Genomic DNA, 26,515 nt, shown 5'->3' on the forward strand with positions numbered 1-26,515 from the left:
CCAGGGAGCACGAAGCGCAGAATCAAATATCGCTGTGATGATTATATGCTCTAGTATCAATTGTTTGGCAACAATAAAGTATAAAGTATAAAGTTTGGCAACAGTCTGCTGTCCCAATTAAGTAGTATAGTGTTTGTTCCAAATAAACAAAGGCAGTCCCAGCTATTTTCTCAATGTGTTTTTGTTCTTTAAGAATTGTCCTAATCAAGCGGATGGCCCAATTACCAGAATCCACTGTATATACAGGGTATATATAAATTACTTATTGTAATTTATAGTTTTTATTATTATGTATTGCAATGTACTGCTTCCACATGACATGCCAGTGATATTAAACCTGATTCTGATAAATGTACACTCAATGGCCACTTCGCTGTACCTAATTAAATAGCCATTGAATGCATGTTCATGGTCTTCTGCTGCTGTAGCCCATCTGCTTCAAGGTTCAACATGTTGTGCATTCGGAGATGCTCCTCTGCACATCACTGTTGTAATACTATTTGAATTACTGTCACCTTCCTATCAGCTTGAACAAGTCTGGCCATTCTCCTCTGACCGTTCTCATTAACAAGGCATTTTCACCCACAGAACTGCCACTCATTGGACGTTTTTTTGTTTATTGCACCATTCTCCGTAGCATGAAAATCCCAGTAAATCAGCAGTTTCTATGATATTCAAACCACCCCACCTGGCACCAATAATCATTCCACGGTCAAAGTCACTCGAATCACATTTATTCCCCCATTCTGATGTTCCTTCTGAACAACAACAGAACCTCTTGACAATGTCTGCATCCTTTTATGTATTTAGTTGCTGCCACATGATTGGCTAATTCAATGTTTGCATTAACGAGCAGGTGTACAGGTGTAGCAATAAAGCGACCATTGAACGTGCTGCATATATCATTCAGGGTTAAGCTGAAATGCCAGTTCCTCTTGCCCCACAGATGCTGTTTGACTCACTGAGTTCCTTCAGCAGATTGTTTGTCACTACGCTGTACATTCCGTCTCATTGAATGTATAAAGAAAACTTGGTTCCCTTTGATCATCAACACACCACAACCTCTCACCATTTAATAGATGCTCCACTTTTTTTTTGTCATGGGCACCAAGGTGGATAACTTCACATTTTTTTCACATTATATTCCATCTGCCATTTTCTTACCCATGACTCCTCCTATTCATATCTCAGTGAAGCCTCTTTAAAATTCCTCTATACCCAAAACCTACGCAGTTTAGTACTGTCAGCAAATTTGAAAATCCTTTCAACTAAATCATTGTTCTTGATTGTGAATAGCTGGAGCCCAAGGATCTGTCTATGTAGTTCCCCTATTAGTCACAATCTGACACTCTGAGAAGGGTATGTTTATCCTTTGCTTTCTGTTAGAGGCACACAGCATGGAAATAGATTCTTTGGCCCAAGTAGTCCATGCCAACCAAGACAGCCATGTAAGTAGTCCCATTGAGTATATTTGGCCCATAGCCCTCTCAACATTTCCTATCTATATACCTGTCCAATTGTCTTCAAGCAATAAGTTCAATAAGTAATTCCCTATCTATGTCTGCACATCATCCTATTTCTGTGTGCATTATCCCTGCTAAGCAACTTTCAGTGCAGGACCTTATTAAAAGCCTTTCAGAAATCCTTTCAGAAATCCAAATACCATACTTCCACTGATTCCTCCTTATCTGCTCTACTTGTCACATACTGAAAGAATTCCAACACATTAATCAAAAATGATTTTCCCTTCATAAAACCATATTAACTCTACTCTTCCTGTTATTCTTTGAAAGTTGTTTTGTTGCGCATCTCTTATTATGTATTCCAGAATTTTCTGTCCGCTAACAATCTCTGTTTGCTCTCTTCCTCCATTCGTAAATGGTCAGATTTGATCAGATGTGGACCACATGTGATCAGTTGGTAGGGCATTGAGGAGTGAGGTAGAACAAAGGGATTCAGGTAAACAGATCTCTAATTCCTTAAAAGAGGCGTCACAGGTACATAGCGTTGCAAAGGGATCTATTAGTATACTGGCCTTCATAAATCAAAGAATTGAGTACAGGACCCTGGATGTTATGTTTAAGTTATATAAGATGTTGGTGAGATCAGACTTGAAGTATTGTGTGCAGTTTTGGTCACCTGCCTATTGGATAGATATCAATAAGATTCAAGGAGTACAGAGAAAATTTCCAAGGATGTTGCTGGGATTTGCAGACCTAACTTATAGGGGAAAGTTGAACAGATTAGGACTTTATTGTCTGGAGTGTAGGAAAGTAAAGGGAGGTTTGATAGTGGTTTACAAAACTATGAGTGGAATTGATGGGTAAATGCAAGCAAGCTTTTTCCACTGAGGCTGAGTGGGACCAGGACCGGAGGTCATAGGTTAGGAGTGAAGAGTGAAATATTTAAAGGCAACTTGAGGGGAGCTCTGCGCTCTGAGGGTGATTTGACTGTGGAACCAACTGCCAGCCGAAGTGATGGGTGGGGGTTTGATTGCAGCGTTTAAGGGAAGTTTGGATAAATACATGGATGAGAGGGTTATGGAAGGCTATGGTCCAGGTGTGGGACAATGGGACAAGGCAGAATAACAGTTCAGAACACACTTGATGGCCCAAAGGGCCTGGTTTGATGCTGTAGCGTTCTATGACTCAATTTGCTATCCACTAATTCACAGATGCAGTTCCAGCTCTGTGGAAACATGGAAGACAATAACCAGAGCTTCCACTGTGTACAACACAACTCCTCAAAGCTGGGATGTAGATCATCTTTGTCTCACCAGCTTCACTAGGACTATTTTAATACTTATTTCCCTCAGCTTCTAATTCTCACTGACTAGAGCCTTAATTCTTTAGTTCATCTGGCAGTTTTTTTGTGCCTTCTGTGAGTACAGATAATTAATTTCCATATTTCTCTTTAAAAATTAACGTGTTTTACTCTGTATGGTTCAATGTATGCCTTTGATAGTCTTTTCCTTTTTACCTATCTATAAAATCGGTTAGTGTCAGTTTTCGTTTCACGCCAGTCTACATTGATATTCTATCATGCCTTTCTTTATCAATTTCTGATTCAATTCAATGGCAGAGCTGGGGCTAGAGAGGGCGTAAGATCTACTTCTGCTTCTATTGATTATTTTCTTGGGAAGGGAAGGCAGCAAATGAAAAATGATGAGTCAGTTCATCCTCTCCAATTTACCTTAATTCTAGGGCAGCAAATTTCCAAGGCTGTGTAAATCATGTCAGCTAAAGCTTCACGCCACTGGAATAAATACAAATCAGACTCGCGCGATGCCACCAAGCCACGGATGACAGATGTGAGGGAGGCACTTTGTGTGATCTTCAAAGGCTTGCTGAGTTTTACTATAGTTTTGTGATAAATATTTTTGAACTAAATTGGGTGTCATCTATTCTGAAAATTATCAATCGTTATTTTAACTATTCTGACAAGGACTCTACAACTCATGCTCTCAGAATTTTATTTATCCACTGATCTCTTTCTTTTTCTTCCTTTATTATTTGCACTTGCTCAGTTTGTCTTCCATTCCACACTGGTAATTTATCAGTCTTTGTGTGGATTTTCATTGACTCTATTGTACTTTGGTCTACAATGAATGCCCTGCATTTGGTGACATAAATGTACCTTGATTACAAATTTACTTTGAACTTTACTTGCTGCTTTTATCTCTGGACAGTGACTGGTCATTCATACTACATATGTATTATAACTGAAACTTACAACGATTGTCAGGAAAGTAGAAAAAATTAACAGATGAATTTGTACTTCGGGTTAAGTTTTGGGATATCACGAACAACTTTAGTGTCAAAATTCTGTATTGTTAGGTAAACATCACGGCCAAGTTAAGGGAAGAAAAAGTTCAACGCAAAAGTTCAAACCATACCTTTTTTGTGACTCAAGATCTAAGCAACTTGACTCTGGTTCAACCTGTTGGCTCCAATGAGTAGCAGCCATAATAAAGGCATCCATTAGTCTTGCGAGACCATGGATCTATGCCTGGAAAGTCTTCACTCTCCAGGGCGCAGGCCTGGGCACGGTTGTCTGGAAGACCAGCAGTTGCCCATGCTGCAAGTCTCCCCTCTCCACGACACTAATGTTGTCCAAGGGAAGGGCATTAGGACCCATGCAGCTTGGCACCAGTGTTGTCGCAGAGCAATGTGTGATTAAGTGCCTTGCTCAAGGACACAACATGTTGCCTCAGCTGGGGCTCGAACTCACGACCTTCAGATCGCCAGTCAAACGCCTTAACCACTTGGCCACGTGCCCACGCATCCAGTGTAGCATCCAGTAAATGCAAATTAAAAGTGCACTTCCCTCATTATAGCACTTACGTCTGTCACTTGCACGCCTGTAGCTTGCTCCGTGGTAAAACGATGGCGATGTAGCTGTGCAATGGAGTAGTGCACAAATTGACTGACATCAATGCTGATCCTAAATTGTCCTTAAGGAGGTGGCGAAGGTTAGCTGACAGCTGGAACTGCTGCAGTCCTTGTGGTGAAGGCTCTCTCACCATGCTTTTCAACAATCCTTCATGATTATGACCTCATAATGATGAAGGGATGGTAATATGTTCCAAAGTCAAGATGGCTCGGAGAACATGCAAAGGGTGGTATTCCAACACACCTTTTCCTTTTTGCTGAACAAGGTTTCAGCTATGAGGGAGGTGGGGAGTGGGAGTCCGTTGTCCTCAGAGTAAGCTAGAGAAGTAATGACACATTGTGGCTGCTGTACACTGGTGATGGAGGGAATACATTCAGGATATTGGACAGAGTGCAAGTTAAGCACCTGATTTATGCAGCATGATGTTGAGTTTATTTATGGTTTTTGGTACTGCACTCTCATGCCCAGTATAGTCCATCGCACTTCAGGCTATACATTGCAGCTGGTGTCAGAAACTGAGTCATATGTCACAAGAGGCCCAACCACTGGCATGTTCTTGTAGCTATAAAATTCACCTAGATAATCTGGCGTAGTTTCTAGTCAACAGTATCACCCGGGACATTGATAATGGGCACATGATGATTCTAATGGGATGTCGAAGGTGGGAATTTAGGCTCCCTACTTGCAGGAAATAGTCATTGCCTGACATTTGTAGGGAAGAATTTGTCATTTATCGGGCTATGTCAGGATGTTGTCCAAGCCTAGCTCCATGCAAACATGGGCAACTTCACTTGTTTGTGAAGGTTGCAAATGGAAGTGAATCAGATAGAATGAAATGAAGTTGCTTTGCTCTTCACAGGTACACTTATTATCTAATGAATGTCCAGAATTCATCCAATTCATTCTGGGTGGTGCCACCAGGCCTTCCTTGGTGATGGATGTTGGAGACCTCCACCCAAAGCATGTTCTGTGTCCTTTCTGCTTTCATAGAAACATAGAAAACATACAGCACAATACAGGCCCTTCGGCCCACAAAGCTGTGCCAAGAAGTCCCTACCTTAGAACTACCTAGGCTTTACCCATAGCCGTCTATTTTTCTAAGCTCCATGTATCCATCCAGGAGTCTCTTAAAAGAACCTATTGTTTTCGCCTCCACCACTGCTGCCGGCAGCCCATACCACGCACTCACCAATCACTGCGTAAAAAACTTACCCCTGACATCTCCTCTGTACCTACTTCCAAGCACCTTAAAACTATGCCCTCTCATGCTAGCCATTTCAGCCCTGGGGAAAAGCCTCTGACTATCCACACAATCAATGCCTCTCATTATCTTATACACCTCTATCAAGTCACCTCTCATCCTCCATCACTCCAAGGAGAAAAGGCCAAGTTCACTCAACCTATTCTCATAAGGCATGCTCCCCAATCCAGGCAACATCCTTGTAAATCTCCTCTGCACCCTTTCTATGGTTTGCACGTCCTTCCTGTAGTGAGGTGACCAGAATTGAGCACAGTACTCCAAGTAGGGTCTGACCAAGGTCCTAAATAGCTGCAACATTACCTCTCGGCTCTTAAACTCAATCCCACGGTTGATGAAGGCCAATGTATCATATGCCTTCTTAACCACAGAGCCAACCTGCACAGCTGCTTTGAGTGTCCTATGGACTCGGACCCCAAAGTCCCTCTGATCCTCCACACTGCCAAGAGTCTTACCATTAATGCTATATTCTGCCATCATATTTGACCTACCAAAATGAACCACCTCACACTTACCTGGGTTGAACTCCTTCTGTCACTTCACAGCCCAATTTTGCATCCTATCAATGTCCCGTTGTAACCTCTGACAGCCCTCCACACTATCCACAACACCCCCGACCTTTGTGTCATCAGCAAATTTACTAACCCATCCCTCCACTTCCTCATCCAGGTCATTTATAAAAATCACAAAGAGTAGGGGTCCCAGAGCAGATTCCTGAGGCACAGCACTGGTCACCAACTTCCATGCAAAATATGACCCGTCTACAACCACTCTTTGCGTTCTGTGGACAAGCCAGTTCTGGATCCACAAAGCAATGTCCCCTTGGATCCCATGCCTCCTTACTTTCTCAATTAGCCCTGCATGGGGTACCTTATCAAATGCCTTTCAGTGCCTCTACTTAATAATGTCCGATGTACAGGAATGGAATGGCCTGGTATGGAAACACCAATGGCCAGCAATGGAAAAGGCTACAAAAAGTGGTGGACACAGCCCAGCCCATCACAGACAAAGCCCTCCCCACCATTGAGTACACTTACATGGAGCGCTGCCACAAGAAAGCAACATCCATCATCAAAGACTCCCACCATCCAGACCATGCCCTCTTCCCACTACTACCATGGGGCAGGAGCTACAGAAGCCTTAGGTCCTACACCACCAGGTTTAGGAACAGTTGTTACCCTACAACCATCAGGTCCTGAACTGGCATGGATAAAAGCAATCACCACTACTCTGAACTGATTCTATAGCCCACAAGGACTCTTTACATCTCATGTTCTTAGTAATATTTTATTTGCACTATTTGCCTTCTTTTGTATATTGGTTTTGCACATATAGTTTTTCATAAACTCTATTGTATTTCATTTTTTCCTGTAAATGTCTGTAAGAAGATGAATCTCAACATAGTATTTGATAACATTAATATACTTTGCTACTACAGTTACTTTGAGCTTGTGAAGAACGACTGATTTATTAGGTGAGGAAGGATGATAGGTCATTTCAGGAAGACAATTCTTTGGCTATGTTTTGCCTGCTTGTATGAGACTCCACATGGTCTGGAGCCAAGGTTAAAGGCTCCCAAGTCTACAGCTTCACATTTATCTCTCATTCTGCACCACCTCTTCCCCCACAGCATCTCTAGTGAGTCTGTCCTGCTGGTGGGAGAGGATATACCCTGGGAGAACGGATTCTGTAGATATGACTCTGTGATTAAAATGAAGTCCAGCTGTTACTTGACCAGTCTGTGCAACAGATTCCCCTATACCCACTTCCCAGATATTCAAGAGAAGAATTTGGCAGGAGTAAAAGATATAGGAATGCCTTAGCTGAGACTGAATTTGTTGCCGAGGTGGATGCCAAATAGCTGTTTTGCCTTAATTCTTATTTTGTTTATACACAGTGATTTTGTTTTATCCTCATGATTTCTAGGCTATTGTGGAAGGTAGTTAAGAGCTAATCACATTCTGGGGGCCCCAAATAATATCTAATTCTTAGGCTGGCCAATACACTTCCTCCCTTTCAGGGCACTAGAAAAACTGGAATGGTTTTTAGTAACAATTTCATGGTCACCACTACTAAAACTGGATTTCTCAAAAGTTCCAGATTACTTAGTTGAGTTGGCTCTTTTTTTGCAATATTTATTTATTTTTGTATAAAGTAATTTATACCAACTTTATTTTTTTGTGCTGTACTGCTGACCTAGGACCATAAGTTTAATGAGTCATATCACCAAGATACTTCTAAGAATTTTGATGACAAGAGCTAAAAGTAAGATACAAGCTGAAATAGGCAAAGAACAATGTGGTTTTGTGAAAGACAAAGGTACAAGAAATGCGATATTGATGTTAAGGATACTATCAGAACGAGCTATTTAAGTGCAAAAAGATTTGTTTGTTTGTTTTATCGACTACACAAAAGCATTTGATGAAGTGAAGCACAATAAGTTATTTGAAATATTACAGAAAACTCTAGATCTAGATTCGAAAGATCTCCCCCAATCAGAAATCTGTACTGGGAACAAACTGCTGCTGTAAGAATAGATGGAGAAGTGAATCAGTTTACGAAAATCAAGAGAGGCGTTAGACAAGGGTGTGTTTTCTCCCCTGATTTATTCAATGTGTACAGTGAAACGATATTACAAAAAATAAGAGACATCTTGTGAATCAAAGTTGGCGGTGAAAACATCAATAATTTCAGATATGCAGATGACACTGTGTTAATTGCAGGTACGAAGGAAGAATTACAAAACTTAATTGATATAATTGTTGAAGAAAGTGCAAAAATGGGTCTATCTATCAATTGCAAAAAGACAGAATGTATGGTGATATCCAAAAAGAAGGAGAATCCTATCTGCAGGCTGAGAATAAATGGGGAAGACATAAAACAAGTAAAGAACTTTTGCTACTTAGGAAGCTGGGTGACATCAGATGGCAGGTGCGACTTGGACATCAAACGAAGAATAGGGATGGCAAAAGACACCTTTACAAGAATGAAGAGTATACTAACCAATACTAAACTAGGCATGACAACCCGCCTCAGAGTACTGAAATGTTACATTTATCCAGTTATGTTATATGGCTCAGAATGTTGGACAATATCTAGAAATATGAGGAAATGAATTGTAGCAGCAGAGATGTGGTTTTTGAGGAGGATGCAAAGAATATCATGGATGAAACAAATATCTAATGAGGATGTCATGAACAGAGCAAACAGAAAAAGAGAAATAATGTATGAGATCATGAAAAGGCAATGTAACTTCATTGGACATGTGATTAGGAAAGAGGAGTTAGAATGCACGGTAATTATGGGAAGGATTGAAGGGAAGAAAGGAAGAGGAAAACAAAGACAAATGATGATGGAGACAGCAGCCAGAGAACTGGAAATGAATACCAATGAACTGATCCACTTGACCCGAAACAGGAGTGTGTGGGTCATGGCAGTCAAAGCTCAAACTGGGCATGGCACCTGATGATGATGATGATGATGATGACACAAAACAATAAAGTTCAAAGTAAATTGATTACCAAGGTACATATATGTCACCATTACAGCCCTGAGATTGGTTTTCTTGTGAGCATACTCAATAAATCCATAGTAGAATAATAACCATAATTAAAACAGTAAGTTGGTTAAGTCAGTGATAGTAACCCTGATTCTAATTCATGCAAGCACACATGAAGACTCCTGTGTAAATAGTAGACACAAGAGACTAAAGATGCTGGAATCTAGAGCAACACACAAAAAAGGTGGACGAGCTCAGCAGATCTGGCAGAATCTATGGAGGGAAGTGGAGAAGCAACATTTCAGGTCGAGGACCCTCATCTGGACTGAAAGATAAAAAGGAGACCTCCTACATAAAATGGTATGGGAAAGAGCGAAGCAAGAGCTGGCAGCTGATAGATGGCTTCAGATCAGAGAGGACATTGCAGTTAGACAGATGGGGGAGGGGAGCGTGGGAATGGCAACTGAAGCTGGGAGGTGATAGGTGAAAGTTACGAAGAGGTGAAGATCATGGAAACTGACAGGAAAGAAAGTTAGAGCCTGGAATAAAAGGAGGAAGGTGGGGAGTGGAACCTGTGGAAGATATGTGTGGGTGATGGGCAAACAGAAAGGGTAGAGGTGGGGGAGAGATATGATGATAAGGGGTAGAGGTAACAGGGAAAGAGAGAGAAAAGAGAGGGAAATTTACTGAAAATTAGAAATTCAATGTTGGAGAGTCCCCAGGTGGAATAGGGTGCTGTTTCTCTAATACACATTTAGCCTCAATCTGGCAATACAGGATGCCATGGGCAGACACATTACTGTGGCAATGGTAGATGCTGCCTTTTCTGCAAAGTTTCTCCAGGTTTTTTTGTGAGTTTTTCTTCCACAGTGTTTCCTCTCAAGGTGAGGGGATGCTGAATGATGGAAATATGACACAAGCTCCAGGAAACTTATCACTTAGCATGTTGTATATAAAGGCTGTGATTAGCGTAAGTAGGGTCTTATTTCTTAAAGGTTTATGCTGCAGCACTCTTGTGCACAGTTGAAAATGGTTAATGTTGTTCTGTTAGAGATTTCTAAAGCTGTTCAAAATACTGTCTGTTTAACGAGCAAAACTTGACTAAACAAAGATCCTCTCCATTTTATTGCAGGCAGCATAGTGTATCTTGGGATGATGCTAGGGGCCTTTTTCTGGGGAGGTTTGGCAGACAAGATGGGCCGTCGACAAGCACTCATTATTTGTATGTCCGTGAATGGATTCTTCGCCTTTCTGTCATCTTTTGTCCAGGGTTACGGCCTCTTCCTCTTCTGCCGATTCTTTGCTGGATTTGGGTAAGTTCAGCTGCCATGTTATAACTTTCCTACAGGTGCCGTTAAGTTTTAACTGTGCTTCGTTTCTGATTAAAAACTTGTAACTCATTACCAACTGTTAATACATATTTCGTTCATTATTTGATGCATTTACTCTGATAATTTTACTATTTATTAATAAAAATCTTATAAAAAGGGGGTACAACTGATACATTTATGGAGAATTTAGATAAATCCAAATGGATTTTCAATAAAAAGTGTACTTGGGCAATTTCCTGCCACAGAAGGCTGTAGAACCAGTTCGATGAAGGTGCTTATGAAGGAGATGGTTGAACTTTGACACAAAAATCATCATAATGTATGTGGAGGTGGGAGAGTAAGATGGAAGTTCAGCTGGTGTGGCATTGAATGGCAGAACAGGCTCAAATTGCTAATGATTTGACAATGATTCCAATGATTCAAATTGGAATGATTTCTCAGCGTTCTTTTTGTATATTGATAGCATTACATACATGAAGTAGGGTATGAAGGCTCTTCAAAATTCTTCTGTTCATTCATTGGATCTGAGTATCCATTTCTTTTTCTTAATTGACAGCCCGAAGTTCAGACAATCCAGAACCTTATACAAGCTGTGCCAGCCAAAGGCTGTCCAGGTTGCAGCTTTCAGACAGTGGATGCACATTAGGTCACAAGATTCAGAGGAGCACTATAGTTCCCATCTTCATTCTGTTACTTGTCCCTCTCTATTCCTCTATCACAACTCTCTTTCTCGCACACACACACACACACACACACACACACACACTCTCTCTCTCTCTCTTGCACTCTCTCTCTCTCACAAATTCTCTCTTTCACTTACTCTCTCTCACACACATATTCTCTCTCACACTCACACACACTTCCTCTCTCACATTCACACATACACACTCTCTTTCCCACACACATTCTCCCTCAAACTCACACACATTCCCTCTCTCACACTCACACACACTCTCTCACACTCTCTCTCACACACATACTCTCTCTCACACGTTCTCTCTCACACTCACACACACCCTCTCTCACACTCACACACACACCCTCTATCACACTCTCACACACTCCCCCCTCACACTCACACACTCTCTTGCACACACACATTCTCATACACACGTGCAGACTTCCTCTCACTTTTTCATTCACTATTATTCACACATTCTCTCCCTCTTCCACCCATTGTGCTAGAAGTTTTTTTAAAATAATTTTATCTGATACCATCCAGTTTGTCAGTAATTGTCTTAAATGATCACTTAAAATCCATTTACAATAAAAAATAAATTTCCCAGGAATGGATAGTACAGAGTCATTTCATAGCTACAGAAATATTTTGTGCAGTGTTTAGTGGAGTCTTAGCCAGCAATTGGATTCTGTACACTCATTATTGTCACATTTGAAAGATTACAACATCATATTCACCTTGCAAATATTTGTTGATCTCTTGTGGCTAACAAGGGGAAGCAATTTATTGCTTATTGAAAGAGATCAGTTTAAGCAATGACTATAGTTGGTATTTTATGCATTGTACCTTACCAATGGATTGTGAAGAAATGCTCTCCCTAGAGCTTGAGTTAGAGATTTATCCACAGTTAACAATTTCAATACAAGTTGTGACCACAATGGATGAGCCCTGAAAAATACCTCCCTTACCCACTTCTGGCTTTACTGCCACCCTGAATTCATGCTCAATCTCATTCCACCGATCACCAAGGTTACAGCTCAGAACATGATCATTTATCCCAATGATGGCTTCATGCAAGAGCAAGTCCAGCTAATCTCACCTTTTTCCCTGAAGCTCTGGAAATGTTTTCCTTTTACAGTAAATATCAAACCCGTAGCCAAGGGAAGTGCTGAAGTAGTCCGGTGAACTGACCTCTACCTTGCTGAGGCCCACTGCCAACTCTCAGACATCTCCTCTTACTTACCCCTCAAACAGGACCCCACTAAGAAACACCAGGCCACTGTCTCCCGCACCATCACCGACCGTATTGACTCTGGGGATCTCCCATCTGCTGCCAACAACGTCAAAGTTCCCGCACCCCGCACCACCTGTTTCTACCTCCTACCCAAAATCCACAAACCTGCTTGTCCAGGTAGACCCATTGTTTCAGCTTGCTCCTGTCCCACTGAACTCATATCTGCATACCTTGACTCTGTTTTATCCCCTCTGGTTCAGTCCCTTCCTAACTACATCCATGACACCTCACACACTCTGGATCTTTTCAATGATTTCAAGTTCCCTGGCCTGCATCATCTTGTTTTTTCTATGGATGTCCAGTCCCTATATGCCTCCATCCCCCACCAGGAAAGCCTCAAAGCTCTCTGTTTCTTTCTGGGCACCAGACCCAACTAGTTCCCCTCCACCATCACTCTCCTCTGCCTAGCGGAACGTCCTCACTCTAAATAATTTCTCCTTTGGGTCCTCCCACTTCCTTCAAACAAAAGGGGTAGCCATGGCACTAGCATGGGACCCAGCTATGCCTGCCTGTTTTTCAGCTATGTGGAACAGTCTATGTTCCAATCCTATACTGGTGACCGTCCCACACTTTTACTACGCTACATCGATGATTGCATTGCTGCTGCTTCCGGTATCTGTACCTGCGCCGAACTTGTTGCTTTCGTCCACTTTGCCTCCAACTTCCACCCTGCCCTCAAATTCACCTGGGCCATTTCCAACACTTCCTTTCCCTTTCTCGATCTCACTGTCTCTGTCTCCGGAGCCAGCTTATCCACCAATGTCTATTATAAACCAATGGACTCTCACAGCTACCTGGAGTGTACCTCGTCCCATCCCGCTACTTGTAAAAATGCCATCCCCTTTTCTTAATTCCTCCTTCTCTGCCGCATCTGCTCTCAGGATGAGTCTTTTCAATCTAGAACGAAGGTGATGTCTTCCTTTTTCAAAGAAGGGGGCTTCCCTTCCTCCACCATCAACACTGCCCTCAACTGCATCTCTTCCAATTCACGCACGTATGCTCTTACCCCATCTGTCACCAAGCTACCAGGGATAGGGTTCCTCTTGTCCTCATCTACCAACCCACCAGCCTCCGCATCCAGCACATAATTCTCTGAAACTTCCGCCACCTCCAACTGGATCCCACTACTAAACACATCTCTCCCTCCCCACTTTCTGCTTTTCGCAGGGTTCGCTCCCTCTGTGACTCCCTTGTCCATTCGTCCCTCCCCGCTGATCTCCCTCCTGGCACATATCCTTGCAAGTGGAACAAGGGAAAACACCGGCCCCTACACCTCCTCCGTCACTGCCATTCAGGGCCCCAAACAGTCCTTCCAGCTGAGGCAACACTTCACCTGTGAGTCTTCTGGGGTCATTACTATGTTCGGTGCTCCCAGTATGGTCTCCTGTATATCGGTGAAACCCGACATAGATTGGGAGACCGTTTCGCCGAGCATCTATGCTCCATCTGCCAGAACAAGCAAGATCTCCAAGTGGCCACCCATTTTAATTCCTCTTCCCATTCCCATTCCAATATGTAAATCCATGGCCTCCTCCACTGTCAGGATCAGGCCACACTTAGGTTGGATGAGCGACACCTTATATTCCGTCTGGGTAGCTTCCAACCTGATGACATGAACATCAATTTCTCAAACTTCCAGTAATGCCTCCTCCGCCTCTTCACCACTTCCCATCCCCTTGTCCTTCTCTCATGTTATCTCCTTGCCAGCCCATTGTCTCCCTCTGGTGCTCCTCCCCCCACAACCCTCTTTTCTCTTTCTCCCAAAGCCTTCTGTCTCTTTCACCAATCAACTTGCTCCCACTCCAATTTTCGCCTATTGCCTGGCATTTCTCTTACCCCTCCTTCTACCTTTCTCATCTACTCCTCAGCTTTTTTCTCCACTCCTGTCGAAGGGTTTCGGCCTAAAACATTGACTGTTCTTTTTAACCATAGATGCTGCCTGGCCTGCTGAGTTCCTCTAGCATTTACTGTGTGTATAGCTCAGATTTCCAGCATCTGCAGATTTTCTCTTGTTTTTACAGTAAATATTCATCAGGTTCCTTTTAGAATTGTGGAAATAAATCAAGCTTCCTATCCAAATTAATTTAATTTCTGAAATTATCCAAGTAAATCCATTCGAACCCTTTACAAGGCCTTAACCTCTTCCTCTAGTGCAGTGTTACAGTTGTGGTCATGCCAGTTAGAAGATTTATCTGTAGATTAGCTAAAGCCAAATCTCATACATCAACATAATTCAACAACACATTAAACTGCAATTTTTGTTTTTAGAGGTGTAATGGTGCAATTATATTAAAATTTAATTGTGTTTACATCACAGGAAAAAGGAAGAAATTTAAATGAGTGCCAGTTTACCACTTTCAATTACTTTAAAGAATTTTTTTAGAAAACTTTCTATCATAAATTAGGTAATGATAAATATCAATGAATGCAACCAATCAAAAGATTTTGAAGCAATGTCAGGATGAAACTAAACCTGATTAAGCAGAAATTTCAGTTTCTAGTTTACAGAAACTAAGGATTTAAGATGGGAAAACAAGGATTTTTGTTTACCAGAATAGACGGTTTCTACACCAAGGGTAATAAGTGGCCTGCATTTTCTTTTCTGAACATAGGATTGGAGGAGCAGTCCCAATTGTGTTTTCCTATTTTGCTGAGGTGCTGGCCCGGGAGAAGCGGGGTGAGCACTTGAGCTGGCTTTGCATGTTCTGGATGATTGGAGGGATCTACGCGTCCGCCATGGCCTGGGCTATCATCCCTCACTACGGTAAGAGAACTAAACAGTAATTGCCAAAACCTGGCATGCTGTTGTGGATTACAAGATGAAATTTCTTGTTGGGCTGAATGCAAAGATCGACTCTGAATGTGTGGAAATGTAGACAACTGAGAAAGTTGGATTCTGGCATTGTTGTGAGCTTGGGTGAACTTTTTAAAAAAAGGTTCTTACTGGTAGCCCAGTGCATGGAACCAGGGTATTTAATTACTGTTTCATTAATATCAGCTCTATAACAAGCTGTGTACTTACATTTGCATTTGAGATTCTTTATCAGAGGAAGAAATGAATAGTTTGAGCACCAGTAAATCAGGTAATCTCCTTTCACTTCTTCGTTACAGTGTCATGTTCGCATTTGACATTTGAACAATTCAATAACAAGCTTTTACCTTGCAGTGAAATCATGACTGATCAGTTTTTTTTCAGTTGGGAATGGTATTTAAGAGAATGGGCATTGCTCTTTACCCAAAGGAAATGTTCTTCAACTTTGCTGGTGACAATAATTAGAGTCAGTACAACAGAGGTGCATCACTCACAATAAGCAGACGAAGTTCAAGATTGTTTGTTGTCATTCTTCAGTACTTGAATGTAAAGGAGAACGCAATGATTGTTACTCCAGATCTGATGCAGCAATAAAAAGCACAATAAGCATAAAAACACAGAACATATAATTATCAAAGCAAACCTATAAAACACAATTTATAAGTAACTGTTGAGTGTGGCCACATATATGTAAAATTAGCTTCTAGACATAGACTGATTGTATTGAAATTCTTTGTCAGAGGACAAAATGAATAACTTGAGTACCAGTTACTCAGGTCATCTCCTTTCTCTCCATTGTTACAAAGTCATGTTTGCATTTGACATGCGGGGTGGTGGAGTGTGTTAATGGATGGAGATGTTGATCAGCCTGATGGCTTGGGAGAAGTAAGTGTTTCTGAGTCTAGTGGTCTTGGCATGTAAATTGCAAGCCTCTACCTGGATGGAAGTGGGACATGCAGCTTAATAAATGTTAAAAACAAAATGAAAACAATGGCAAAGAGCTTCCATAACATGTTCCAAGAAAGCGAATGGGGAATTTTGAAAGATGGATGACTGTGAGACTAATGTATAATAAGGAACTAACGGAAGCATTTTATAAGTACTTTGTATCCATTTTCACAGTGGATATAAATAACATACTAATGATGCTTTGAGAAACTAAAAGTGGAACTGAGTGAACTTTAGGTAAGTAACCTAAATGTGAGACATCTTCTTAAAAGCTTCCAGAATTTGCAGGTAAGGTTATGAAAAGAAAAAGAACAGGAAATTACAGATGTACCATTCATACTTTTTCAAAGCATTTTAGATTTCCAAACTGCACATTTGGATTGAAAAGCTGTAAATATTACTCCATCATTTGAGAAGAGATGGAGGAAGAATTCAGGTAACAACAATATTGTCAGCCCAGCGTCAATTGTGGCAAAGTCACTAAATGCATGGCTGACTAAGCTCTAGGATAAGAACAAGCCACAGAGAAAGAACTGGTGTGGTAAAAGAAGTGGAAGAGTTGCCTATGAGTGTTCTTTCTATTGACTTTCAGAAAGCAATTCATGAGATTTTTAAAATGAAGCTGTACACAATTAGAGGTGATTCTAATGAGTTAAATGTAATTAGAATGTTAGTCATTGGTTAGCATTTAAGAGACAAGGATCTGGATTTAAAGGGAACATTCCATTGTTGACAGGATATGATATGTGATATTCCTTAGGAAATTATACTGCGTTACCAGCATTTCACGTTTATTCATTGTTCTTGATGGCACAAACACAGATAATTTCAACCTGGATTTTCTCAAATATTCCAGTCATTAAGAATGTTGTTCAGTTGAATTTAAGATTTCAAATTTGGGTTTAAGAATTTCTAAATCAAGTTCTAGAGTTATTTTCTTTGAAAAAGAAAGCTTCTGTTAAAGATATTAAAATATTACAAGCAACAGATTAGTGAAAAAGCTGCTTCCCTTCTGTATACGAAAAAAATTATTAGTACTGAAGGGGGCCATTCAACCCTCTGAGAACGTTGGCTCACTATCAAGCCATTTGCAATTAATCCCACTCACTTGTACTTTCCCCATGACCACGCAATTTTATTGAATCAAGTAATGATCTAATTCTCATTTGAAAACCACAGATTATTCTGCCTCCACTACCTAAAGGTAAATAATCATTTCTCTGTAGGTACTCACTACATTCTGCATCTTCTCTGGCCCTTTTGCTAGTTGCCTTTAACATAGAAACATAGAAAACCTACAGCATAATACAGGCCCTTCAGCTCACAATGCTGTGCCAAACATTACCTTAGAAATTACCTAGGGTTACCCCTAACCCTCTATTTTCCTAAGCTCCATGTACCTATCCAGGAGTCTCTTAAAAGACCCTATCGTATCTGCCTCCACCACAGTTGCTGGCAGCCCATTACACGCACTCACCACTCTCTGCGTAAAAACTTACCCCTGATATCTTCTCTGTACCTACTTCCAAGCACCTTAAAACTGTGACCTGTTGTGCCAGTCATTTCAGCTCTGGAAAAAAGCCTCTGACTATCCACATGATCAATGCCTCTCATCATCTTATACACCTCAATCAGGTCACCTCTCATCCTCCGTCGCTCCAAGGAGAAAAGGCCAAGTTCACTCAACCTATTCTCATAAGGCATGCTCCCCAATCCAGGCAACATCCTTGTAAGTCTCCTCTGCACCCTTTCTATGGCTTCCACATCCTTCCTGTAGTGCGGTGACCAGAACTGAACACAGTACTCCAAGTGGGGTCTGACCAGGGTCCTATATAGCTGCAACATCACCTCTCGGCTCCTAAACTCAATCCCATGATTGATGAAGGCCAATGTACCGTATGCCTTCTTAACCACAGAGTCAACCTGTGTAGCAGCTTTGAGTGTCCTATGGACTCGGACCCCAACATCCCTCTGATCCTTCACACTGCCAAGAATCTTACCATTAATACTAAATTCTGCCATCATATTTGACCTACCAAAATGTACCACCTCACGCTTATCTGGGTTGAAATTCATCTGTCACTTCTCAACCTAGTTTTGCATCCTATCAATGTCCCACTGTAACCTCTAACAGCCCTCCACACCATTCACAACACCCCCAACCTTTGCGTTATCAGCAAATTTACTAACCCATACCTCCACTTCCTCATCCAGGTCACTTATAAAAATCATAAAGAGAAGGGGTCCCAGAACAGATCCCTGAGGCACACCACTTGTCATCGACCTCCATGCAGAATATGACCTGTCTACAACCACTCTTTGCCTTCTGTGGACAAGCCAATTCTGAATCCACAAAGCAACGTCCCCTTCGATCCCATGCCTCTTTACTTTCTCAATAAGCCTTGCATGGGGTACCTTATCAAATGCCTCGCTGAAATCCATATAAATTACATCTACTGATCTACCTTCATCAATGTGTTTAGTCATATCCTCAAAAAATTCAATCAGGCTCATAAGGCACAACCTGCCTTTGTCAAAGCCTTGCTGACTATTCCTAATCATATTATGCCTCTCCAAATGTTCATAAATACCGACTCTCAGGATCTTCTCCATCAACTTACCAACCACTGAAGTAAGACTCACTGGTCTATAATGGCTCTATCAAATTTTGCGATGAGACAAACAGTGTTAATGTTTCAGGATTGATTTTAGAGATAGAAAAAGGTGGTGGTGCTAGAGTTTGTATAGATAAACAGAACAACGTGAATGCCTGTGCTACAGTGGATACAGAGAAACTGACTGACATAGCAATGGTGGTGCTGGCAAAGAGGATGGTAAAGGCATATTAATCTCTTCGAGTCTGGAGGAGCTGAAATAGTAGGAGATAAAAACAAGTGAAGAAAGGAGAAATAAAGCAGTGTGTTATACACAACACTTCAGATGCTGGAAATGTGAAATGTAACAAGAGAACCTTGGAAGTTCTCAGCAAATGAGGCAGCGTCATGGAGAGAGAAAAGAAGGCAATGGTACAATTTGCTAACCGTTTATCTGAACTAACCAGTTTTGACACAATCAATATATTTGGAATTGTTGAATTCATTAAGTGCTGAAGGGACTTTAATATGCCCAGTGGAAAAAATGAGATGCTACTCACTAAGTTTGAATTTGACTCTGTTGGAACACTATAAGAGACCAAAGACACAGATGTCGAGGTTGGAGAATTAAAGTGACAGGTGCTTAAATTAAAGATCAAAGATACTCTTGATGGCTCAACAGAATGGAGCACCGTATGTCAGAGTAGCATTTTTGATAGATACTATTCATATGAAAAGCTGCATGTCAACAACGTCAATAGTGATTAGATTTCATTTCGGAACCAGAAACAAGTTGTTAGACAACAACAGCCAGATCCATTTTATGAAGATTGTCTGCAACCATGTTTCTTGACAGGATAAACAGCCTCCTAAATGTGAGGGCATTTTTTTCTTTGCCAATGTTAGGAAACAATTCCTTTATTCTGTTACAGGAAGCAAAATGATTACATTTTATTTAGGATTCTTTAAAAACTAAACGATAATAGAATCTTCTATTATTTGTACCCACCGTGGATTTGAAACTATGGCTGGAGGTGAAAGGATAGTACTCCAGTCTAAGTGTAATCCATTTTCTTTGAAAGCACTTTTTTCCATTTAGCAGGAGTTGTGTCATAATTGATTATCCATACACTGTTGCACTCGTAGTACTTTATGTCTGAATTACGGACTATTCTGCTGGATGTAATCAGAATCATATCATCCCCTTTGTAACGCTGTGTGGTATAGCTGTTCTGTCTGTAATTTTGCTTCATAAACAAATAGTACATATAAAATCCAGGAGAGCAAAGCTGTAAGCATCCTGCACCTTCATCTATAGTGGATGGTGGCTATTTTAAACCATGGAACAATTTGTTGTTGGAATTGTTTATCTCTATGGGGAAGACATTTGCTGGCTCTCAGCAAGACCACAATCTAAAATGTATTGGACCTTATCAAATATCACTCTTCTCTTGCAGAAATGTCAGTATTGAAGTGTTACTCATATTCTACCTGCTTGATAAAACTATACTGAACTCATAATGAGAATCAAAAATGAGATGATAATAGTGATAGTACTCCCACTCTCCTTCACCCTTCCCATTTCCCGCTCTCACCTTATCTCCTTAGCTGCCCATCACCTCCCTCTAGTGCTTCTCCAGCCTTTTCTTTCCTCCATGGCCTTCTGTCTTATTAGATTCCCCCTTCTCCAGCCCTGTATTTCTTTCGCCAATCAACTTCCAGTTCTTTACTTCCCCTCTCCGCCCATTCCCGATTTCACCTACCACCCTGTGTTTCTTCCTCTCTTCCCCCCACCTTCTTATTCTGACTCCTCATCTTTTTTTCTCCAGTCCTGGGTGAAGGGTCTCGGCCCGAAACATTGTCTGCTCTCTTTCCCATAGGTGCTGTCTGGTCGGCAGTGTTCCTCCAGCACATTGTGTGTGTTGTTTGGATTTCCAGCATCTGCAGATATTCTCTTGTTTGTGATAACAGTGATGTTGAGTTAAAATCATTATGCAAAAGCAGAACCCCAACCATGCTATGGTCACTGTAGGTGTTAAATTTCACATTTCAATTATACCTCCTACAGGGAAAACGACACTGTTTGTACAAATAGGCCATCCCTACCTCAGAATCATAGATATGTTTAAATAAAAGAGGGCTGTTGAAAGAATAAAGAAGTATGAGAACTTTATGTTGGTGATTTGGAACATCCAGTTAGTGAATAGTATCTAGGAAATGATCCACGGGCGACTATTTGATGCTGAACCAGAGTGTTCACAACTTCACTATGTTTGACCCCAAGAAGTTCTTCTAATTACAAATCTCAAACAAAATCAGAAAATGCCAATTATTGCTCACATTCCTCAATAAAAACAAGCTCTCATTTTCTACACTCCACTGAGAACAGCCCAATTGCAATTCATTTTCCCAGCATAGGACAAAGCGCTTCCTTTACCGCAGAAATTGAACAAAATATTTTCTGAGGACAAAGACCAATAAGTGTGGCTATGGTACTAATGAAGAATAAAATATTTTTACAAGTGCTGTGTTACTTCTGGAGCCCAGGAGAATCACCATTTTATTGTGGAAATTTAAGCTTCTTCTGTAGCTATTGGTATCTAAGTGGTCGCATCATAATAACTGAAGAGATAGACAGATAGATACTTTATTGATTCAAAAGGAAATTACAGTGTCACAGTAGCATTACAAGTGGACAGGTATACAAATATATGTAAGGGGGTTTCAACTTTTATATTACTGCGGAGGCTAATTAAAATGGTGTCTTTGTTATGTTAATCTGGGGAATGCGGCTTTGTTGTGTTAAACGCTGAGAAAGTTTGTGCTAGCAGCTTGTTTTGTGATAAGAGAGTACTATTAACCAATTGGGATAGTTGTTATGGTTTTGGTGTATTTGAAGATATTGTACGCGTGGGGTTTTGGGACAGAAGGTGGGAGAGCAAGGCAGAGGATGGACGATGTGCTGTGATGTCCACTAACGGGGTCGGACCCCGAGGAGGGCGTTCGGCGAGGAGACGGAGGCGGACTCATGTGGAGCATCTGGTCGACCACCATTGATGGTCCCAGGCGGCCAGTCGAGGTGGTCCGAGGGGGTCGCAGGGTGAAGAAGAAGGTCCTTGAGCTCCAACGGTTTGGTGCACGAAGAGATTGAACTTTGATAAGTGTGGCGCCTTTTATTTTCCTTTTATATTTTATTCTCTTTTAATTATATAGTTCCAGTAATATCTATAAACTGTAAATCATTTAATTGCATCTGGTGTATTGTCTGTTATTTGAGCGGGGTGGGGTACCTCACACAGCATCCACACAAACTATTACCCAGTTTGGCGGGGCCGAGGCTGTTTCCCCAGACGACAGCGAGCCGAGCGACCCTGTGGGTGGCCGGGGGGGCTACATTGTGTGGGCTTTGTCCGGGATTGGGTCTGCTGGTATGCTGTGTGGGTGCCCTGTTTAAATCTGTAATGTGTGTCTCTGTGGGTTATTTGCTGGTGATTGCTGTATGCGTGGCGGGTGCGGTCTTTGTTCGAGTTCAGGCTGGCATTGATGAGTTGGAAGTGGCACTCGGGGCTGTCCATGTGGTTGGGAGAGAGAGGAAAGAGTGGTCTGATTTGGAGGTAGGGTCTGCGAATAAATGTTCTAGCTCTGGCAGTCTCCGCCTGGCACTTGGGATAGTGTCCACCCCAAGAGGGGCGGAGGCGTGCGAGATGAGGGCGGAGTGGATCTCTCAGTTGTTAGATGAGTGGCAGTGCTCGGTTGAGGGAGGGCGACAGGGATTGGTTGAAAGTTTAAGTAGGCGGGCCGGTGACGGTGTTAGAGCTGTCAGGTTCACTTATACTGTAGTGACAGCTGTCAGTTATTTGAAAGAGGGGGGAAAGTTTTCAGTGTGTCTTCTCTGGTGAGGAGGGCGGCTAAATTGCTTGCAGTGCCAGGGGGATCATTTCAGGGGATCAGTTGTTCAGCTGATCAGAGAGGTGTCGGGAAACTTAGTGGAGGCCCAGTGGGGGAACGGCTTGGGGTCCCTGGGGAAGCACGTTCCCAGCAATGTACCAATGTACTTCCAAAAGGAAAATACCCTATTCCTGAAGGCTTAGAGGGACCACGCCCCAGGGTGTCGCTATGGATAGAGGGAAGCGATGCTAAAGCCATCCTCGACCCCGGGGCACCGGTCAAGTTGTTGTACAGTTTGTTTTACAACCGGTATCTGAAGCATTTACCCTTGACAACCGCAAGGGCACCGGAGCTTTTGGGTACCAGTGCCAGTAGTTATCCAGAAGACGATGATTGGTTAATGACCCTGGAGTTCATGGAGGCATTGTCTGGGCACCCAGCGTGTCGAGTTGCTTCTGAGGACGTGTGTAGCAGCCTTGAGCCAGTACCGAATTTAAACGAGACCCGGCGGTGGTACAGCCTGGGGAAAGTAGCTGAGGGTGAGACCCTCTTAGTAGATGCTCTGAACTACCACGAGGGAGGGGAGTTGACCGCTGAAGACACCTCAGTGAGAGAGAGGTCGTGGCAACTGGACCCTAGCGGCATGGAAGATGAAGGCAGCATGTGTGTGGATTATGCGATGTGGTTTAATGTGCTGCATCTGAGGGGTGGATGTTGCCAGATCCCGAGGAGTGCGGCTCTTGAGCCGAAGACGGCCGTTAATAGTTCCCTAGGATTATTCCGATCCAAAAAGATGCCCAAGGGCATATCCGGAGCCCCTGCATCCTTCCAGTGGGGCATGAGGAAGACCATGGGGGAAGTGCAGGTGTGTGGAGTTTTGACGTATGTGGATGACCGCCTAGAGCTTGGATTCGCCTGGGGGGACTATGAGGCGAGGCAAGTGGCTGAGCCCGGGCGACCGAAGCGAAGTGTCAAATGTGGAGGAGTTTTTGGCCGGAGGAGTTTGGTGCAATGTGAGAAAAATGACTCGACATACCAGTTGAACTTCCTGGTGTTGGGACAGACAGTGGTGGACCGGGGGATGGAAACCCAGGTCGTCAATCTAAATGAGACCCAGGGAAGCGAGGGGATTTGCACCACACTGTGATCATATACTGATGAATTAGTCCAGCGAGAAGAAACAATGACCCACCTTCCAAGGGATCAGCAGAAGCTCAAGACGTCGATTCAGAACAGATTGGAAGACTTGCAAGTTGGGGAAGATCAAGGAAGTGTTTTGACTAAGGGCAACAGAAAACCGAGAGCCCAGGGAGGGGAGTTTGACTACACTCCTGAGGAGGTGAAGAAATGGAAGACAGATCTCGGAAAAGGGAGGCGGAAGCTTGAAAGGAACCTGAAGGTGACTATCGCAAGGTTAAATGAAGTGGAAAAACTGAAAGTTGACCTGGAAGACGTCCTCAGGAAGAAACAACCGGAGGCTGAACATTCTTTAACTGCTGCTTTTCAGGTCAGGGTGGAAGAAGCTGGTGGGGTAACTGCGTCCCAGATTGAGATGGCCAAGAACCATGAGTCAGAACTGCTCAGGCTGTGGCGAGAGTTGAAGGAGTCCCTGAAGAAGCTGACGTCTCGACTGCAGGAGGCTGAAGGGGTAGCCCCGACTAAATGTTTCAGTTTGGAGAAACTTAACCAGCAGCTACCGATCGAAGGAATGAGGAAGGATACGGATTCCAAGGATGATGTGCTGCACATGTAGTACATGCTGCCTTTCGCTAACTTCCCCGTGATTGAGGAAGAGACCTTTGGCCCTTCTCCCACTGAGTCAGGTGTAGTGGGGAGGGCTAGTTGAGGGCAGTCTGAGTTATGGCAGGATCAGGAAGGAGGAGAGGCGGGGCCCCGGACACGGAACAGGGGGGGTTCCGAGCTGCAGTGGTGGCCTGAGTGAGAGAGGAGTTGGCAAGCGGGCCTGAGGTATCCCTAGTAGTGTCTGAACCTTTTGGGTTTAGGTGAGGGGGTACGGAGGTCTCGGAGGATTAAGAAGCTCCCAGATAGGTTGGCCTATGTAGCGCCCGTGGGACGGGAGTAAGGTCCACTGTGTGGGGAGCACTGTCACTGTGTGTATCTGTGTATGTGTGTGTTGTGTGTCTGCAGGACTGGCTGGCGAGTTATTTAGAAGTCATGAGGACATGACTTTATTTGGTGGGGGGAGAGTGTAAGGGGGTTTCGACCTTTATATTACTGTGGAGGCTAATTAAAATGGCGTCTTTGTTATGTTAATCTGGGGAATGCGGCTTTGTTGTGTTAAACACTGAGAAAGTTTGTGCTAGCAGCTTGTTTTTCTTTAGAGTCTGATAAGAGAGTGCTATTAACCAATTGGGATAGTTGTTATGGTTTTGGTGTATTTGAAGATACTGTACGCACGGGATTTTGGGGCGGAAGGCGGAAGAGCGAGACAGAGGATGGACGATGTGCTGTGATGTCCGCTAACGGGGTCGGACCCCGAGCGGGACATTCGGCGAGGAGACGGAGACGGACTCATGTGGAGCATCTGGTCGACCACCATTGGTGGTCCCAGGCGGCCGGTCGTGGTAGTCTGAGGGGTCGCAGGATGAAGAAGAAGGTCCTTGAGCTCCAACGGTTCTTGTGCACGAAGAGATTGAACTTTGATAAGTGTGGCGCCTTTCATTTTCCTTTTATATTTTATTCTCTCTTAATTATATAGTTCCAGTAATATCTATAAACTGTAAATCATTTAATCGTATCTGGTGTATTGTCTGTTATTTGGGCGGGGTGGGGTACCTCACACAGCATCCACACAAACTATTACCAAGTTTGGCGGGGCCGAGGCTGTTTCCCTAGACGACAGCGAGCCGAGCGACCCTGAGGGTGGCCGGGGGGGGGGGGGGGGGGCTACGTATATAAATATTAGAAGAGAAGTAAGAAAGAATAAATAATGTTACCTCAAACAGTCTAACAGAATACAAGTCAAACTGAAAATATGGAGCTAATAAATTACTGTGGTCTCAGCAGTGGAGACCAAATAAATAAAAATAGAGATGGATGGATGAAATAGTCACATTAATGAATAGTAGACCTCTCCCAATAAAATGTTCTTTAACATTAGATTAACAGGGAAAGGTAATCAAATAATCTGCTGACTTTTCTTTTACTTAATGTGGATTTTTTTTTATACCTTTGTGCATTTGGCTTCAAAGTTTGACACATCATGTAACTTTGCAATTCAGCGGAGGAAAACTTTTTAATAGGTTTTGCATGATTTCTAGTGCCATTAAGAATATCCTGGGGAAACCTTTGATTTTATCACACGCATTAACTTGCTGAGGTAAAAAGCGTGTGTTGGCTTTGGTCCAATTACCTTTCCCTGGAATGAATTGTTTACAGAAGTATTAGGGAAGACCTTCTCTGTATTTTACTATTTATAGAATGAATCTGACCATTAAAAGTCTTAAATTTAATTTTAAAACTAAAGAGCTACAAAGAACTACATGGAGTCTTCACAGTTTTTCAAAATTCACTGAAAGATAATGCATGTAGGGCCAACAACATCTAACTCATGTAATGTTAGACAGAACTGGTCTCTGGGGCAACAGCATCTAACTCATGTAACATTAGACAGAAACTGGTCTCTGGGGCAACAACATCTAACTCATGTAATATTTGACAGAATTGCTCTCTAGGCCAACAACATCAAACTTGTGTAATATTTGACAGAATTGAAAGCAGAAAGCATGGTGTTTCTGCACACTTTTTGAAAGTGGGCAGTCAGAACCCAGAAGGGGGCTATTTATTTTCTTGACTCTTA

At 42.5% G+C, this 26,515-nt stretch overlaps 1 protein-coding gene across 4 annotated transcripts in view; it reads left to right on the forward strand.

Annotated features, from left to right (window-relative positions):
- sv2ca (synaptic vesicle glycoprotein 2Ca) overlaps positions 1 to 26,515 on the forward strand; it is a 197,547-nt gene that overhangs the window by 86,311 nt on the left and 84,721 nt on the right. For all 4 annotated transcript variants that reach the window (XM_063049284.1, XM_063049285.1, XM_063049282.1 and 1 more), the window contains exons 4-5: positions 10,282 to 10,462; positions 15,066 to 15,217. In XM_063049284.1, coding sequence (XP_062905354.1) covers positions 10,282 to 10,462; positions 15,066 to 15,217 — 333 coding nt within the window. The remainder of the gene's footprint in view (positions 1 to 10,281; positions 10,463 to 15,065; positions 15,218 to 26,515) is intronic.

This window comes from Mobula hypostoma, chromosome 5, assembly GCF_963921235.1.
Source record: "Mobula hypostoma chromosome 5, sMobHyp1.1, whole genome shotgun sequence".
NCBI lineage: Eukaryota > Metazoa > Chordata > Chondrichthyes > Myliobatiformes > Myliobatidae > Mobula > Mobula hypostoma.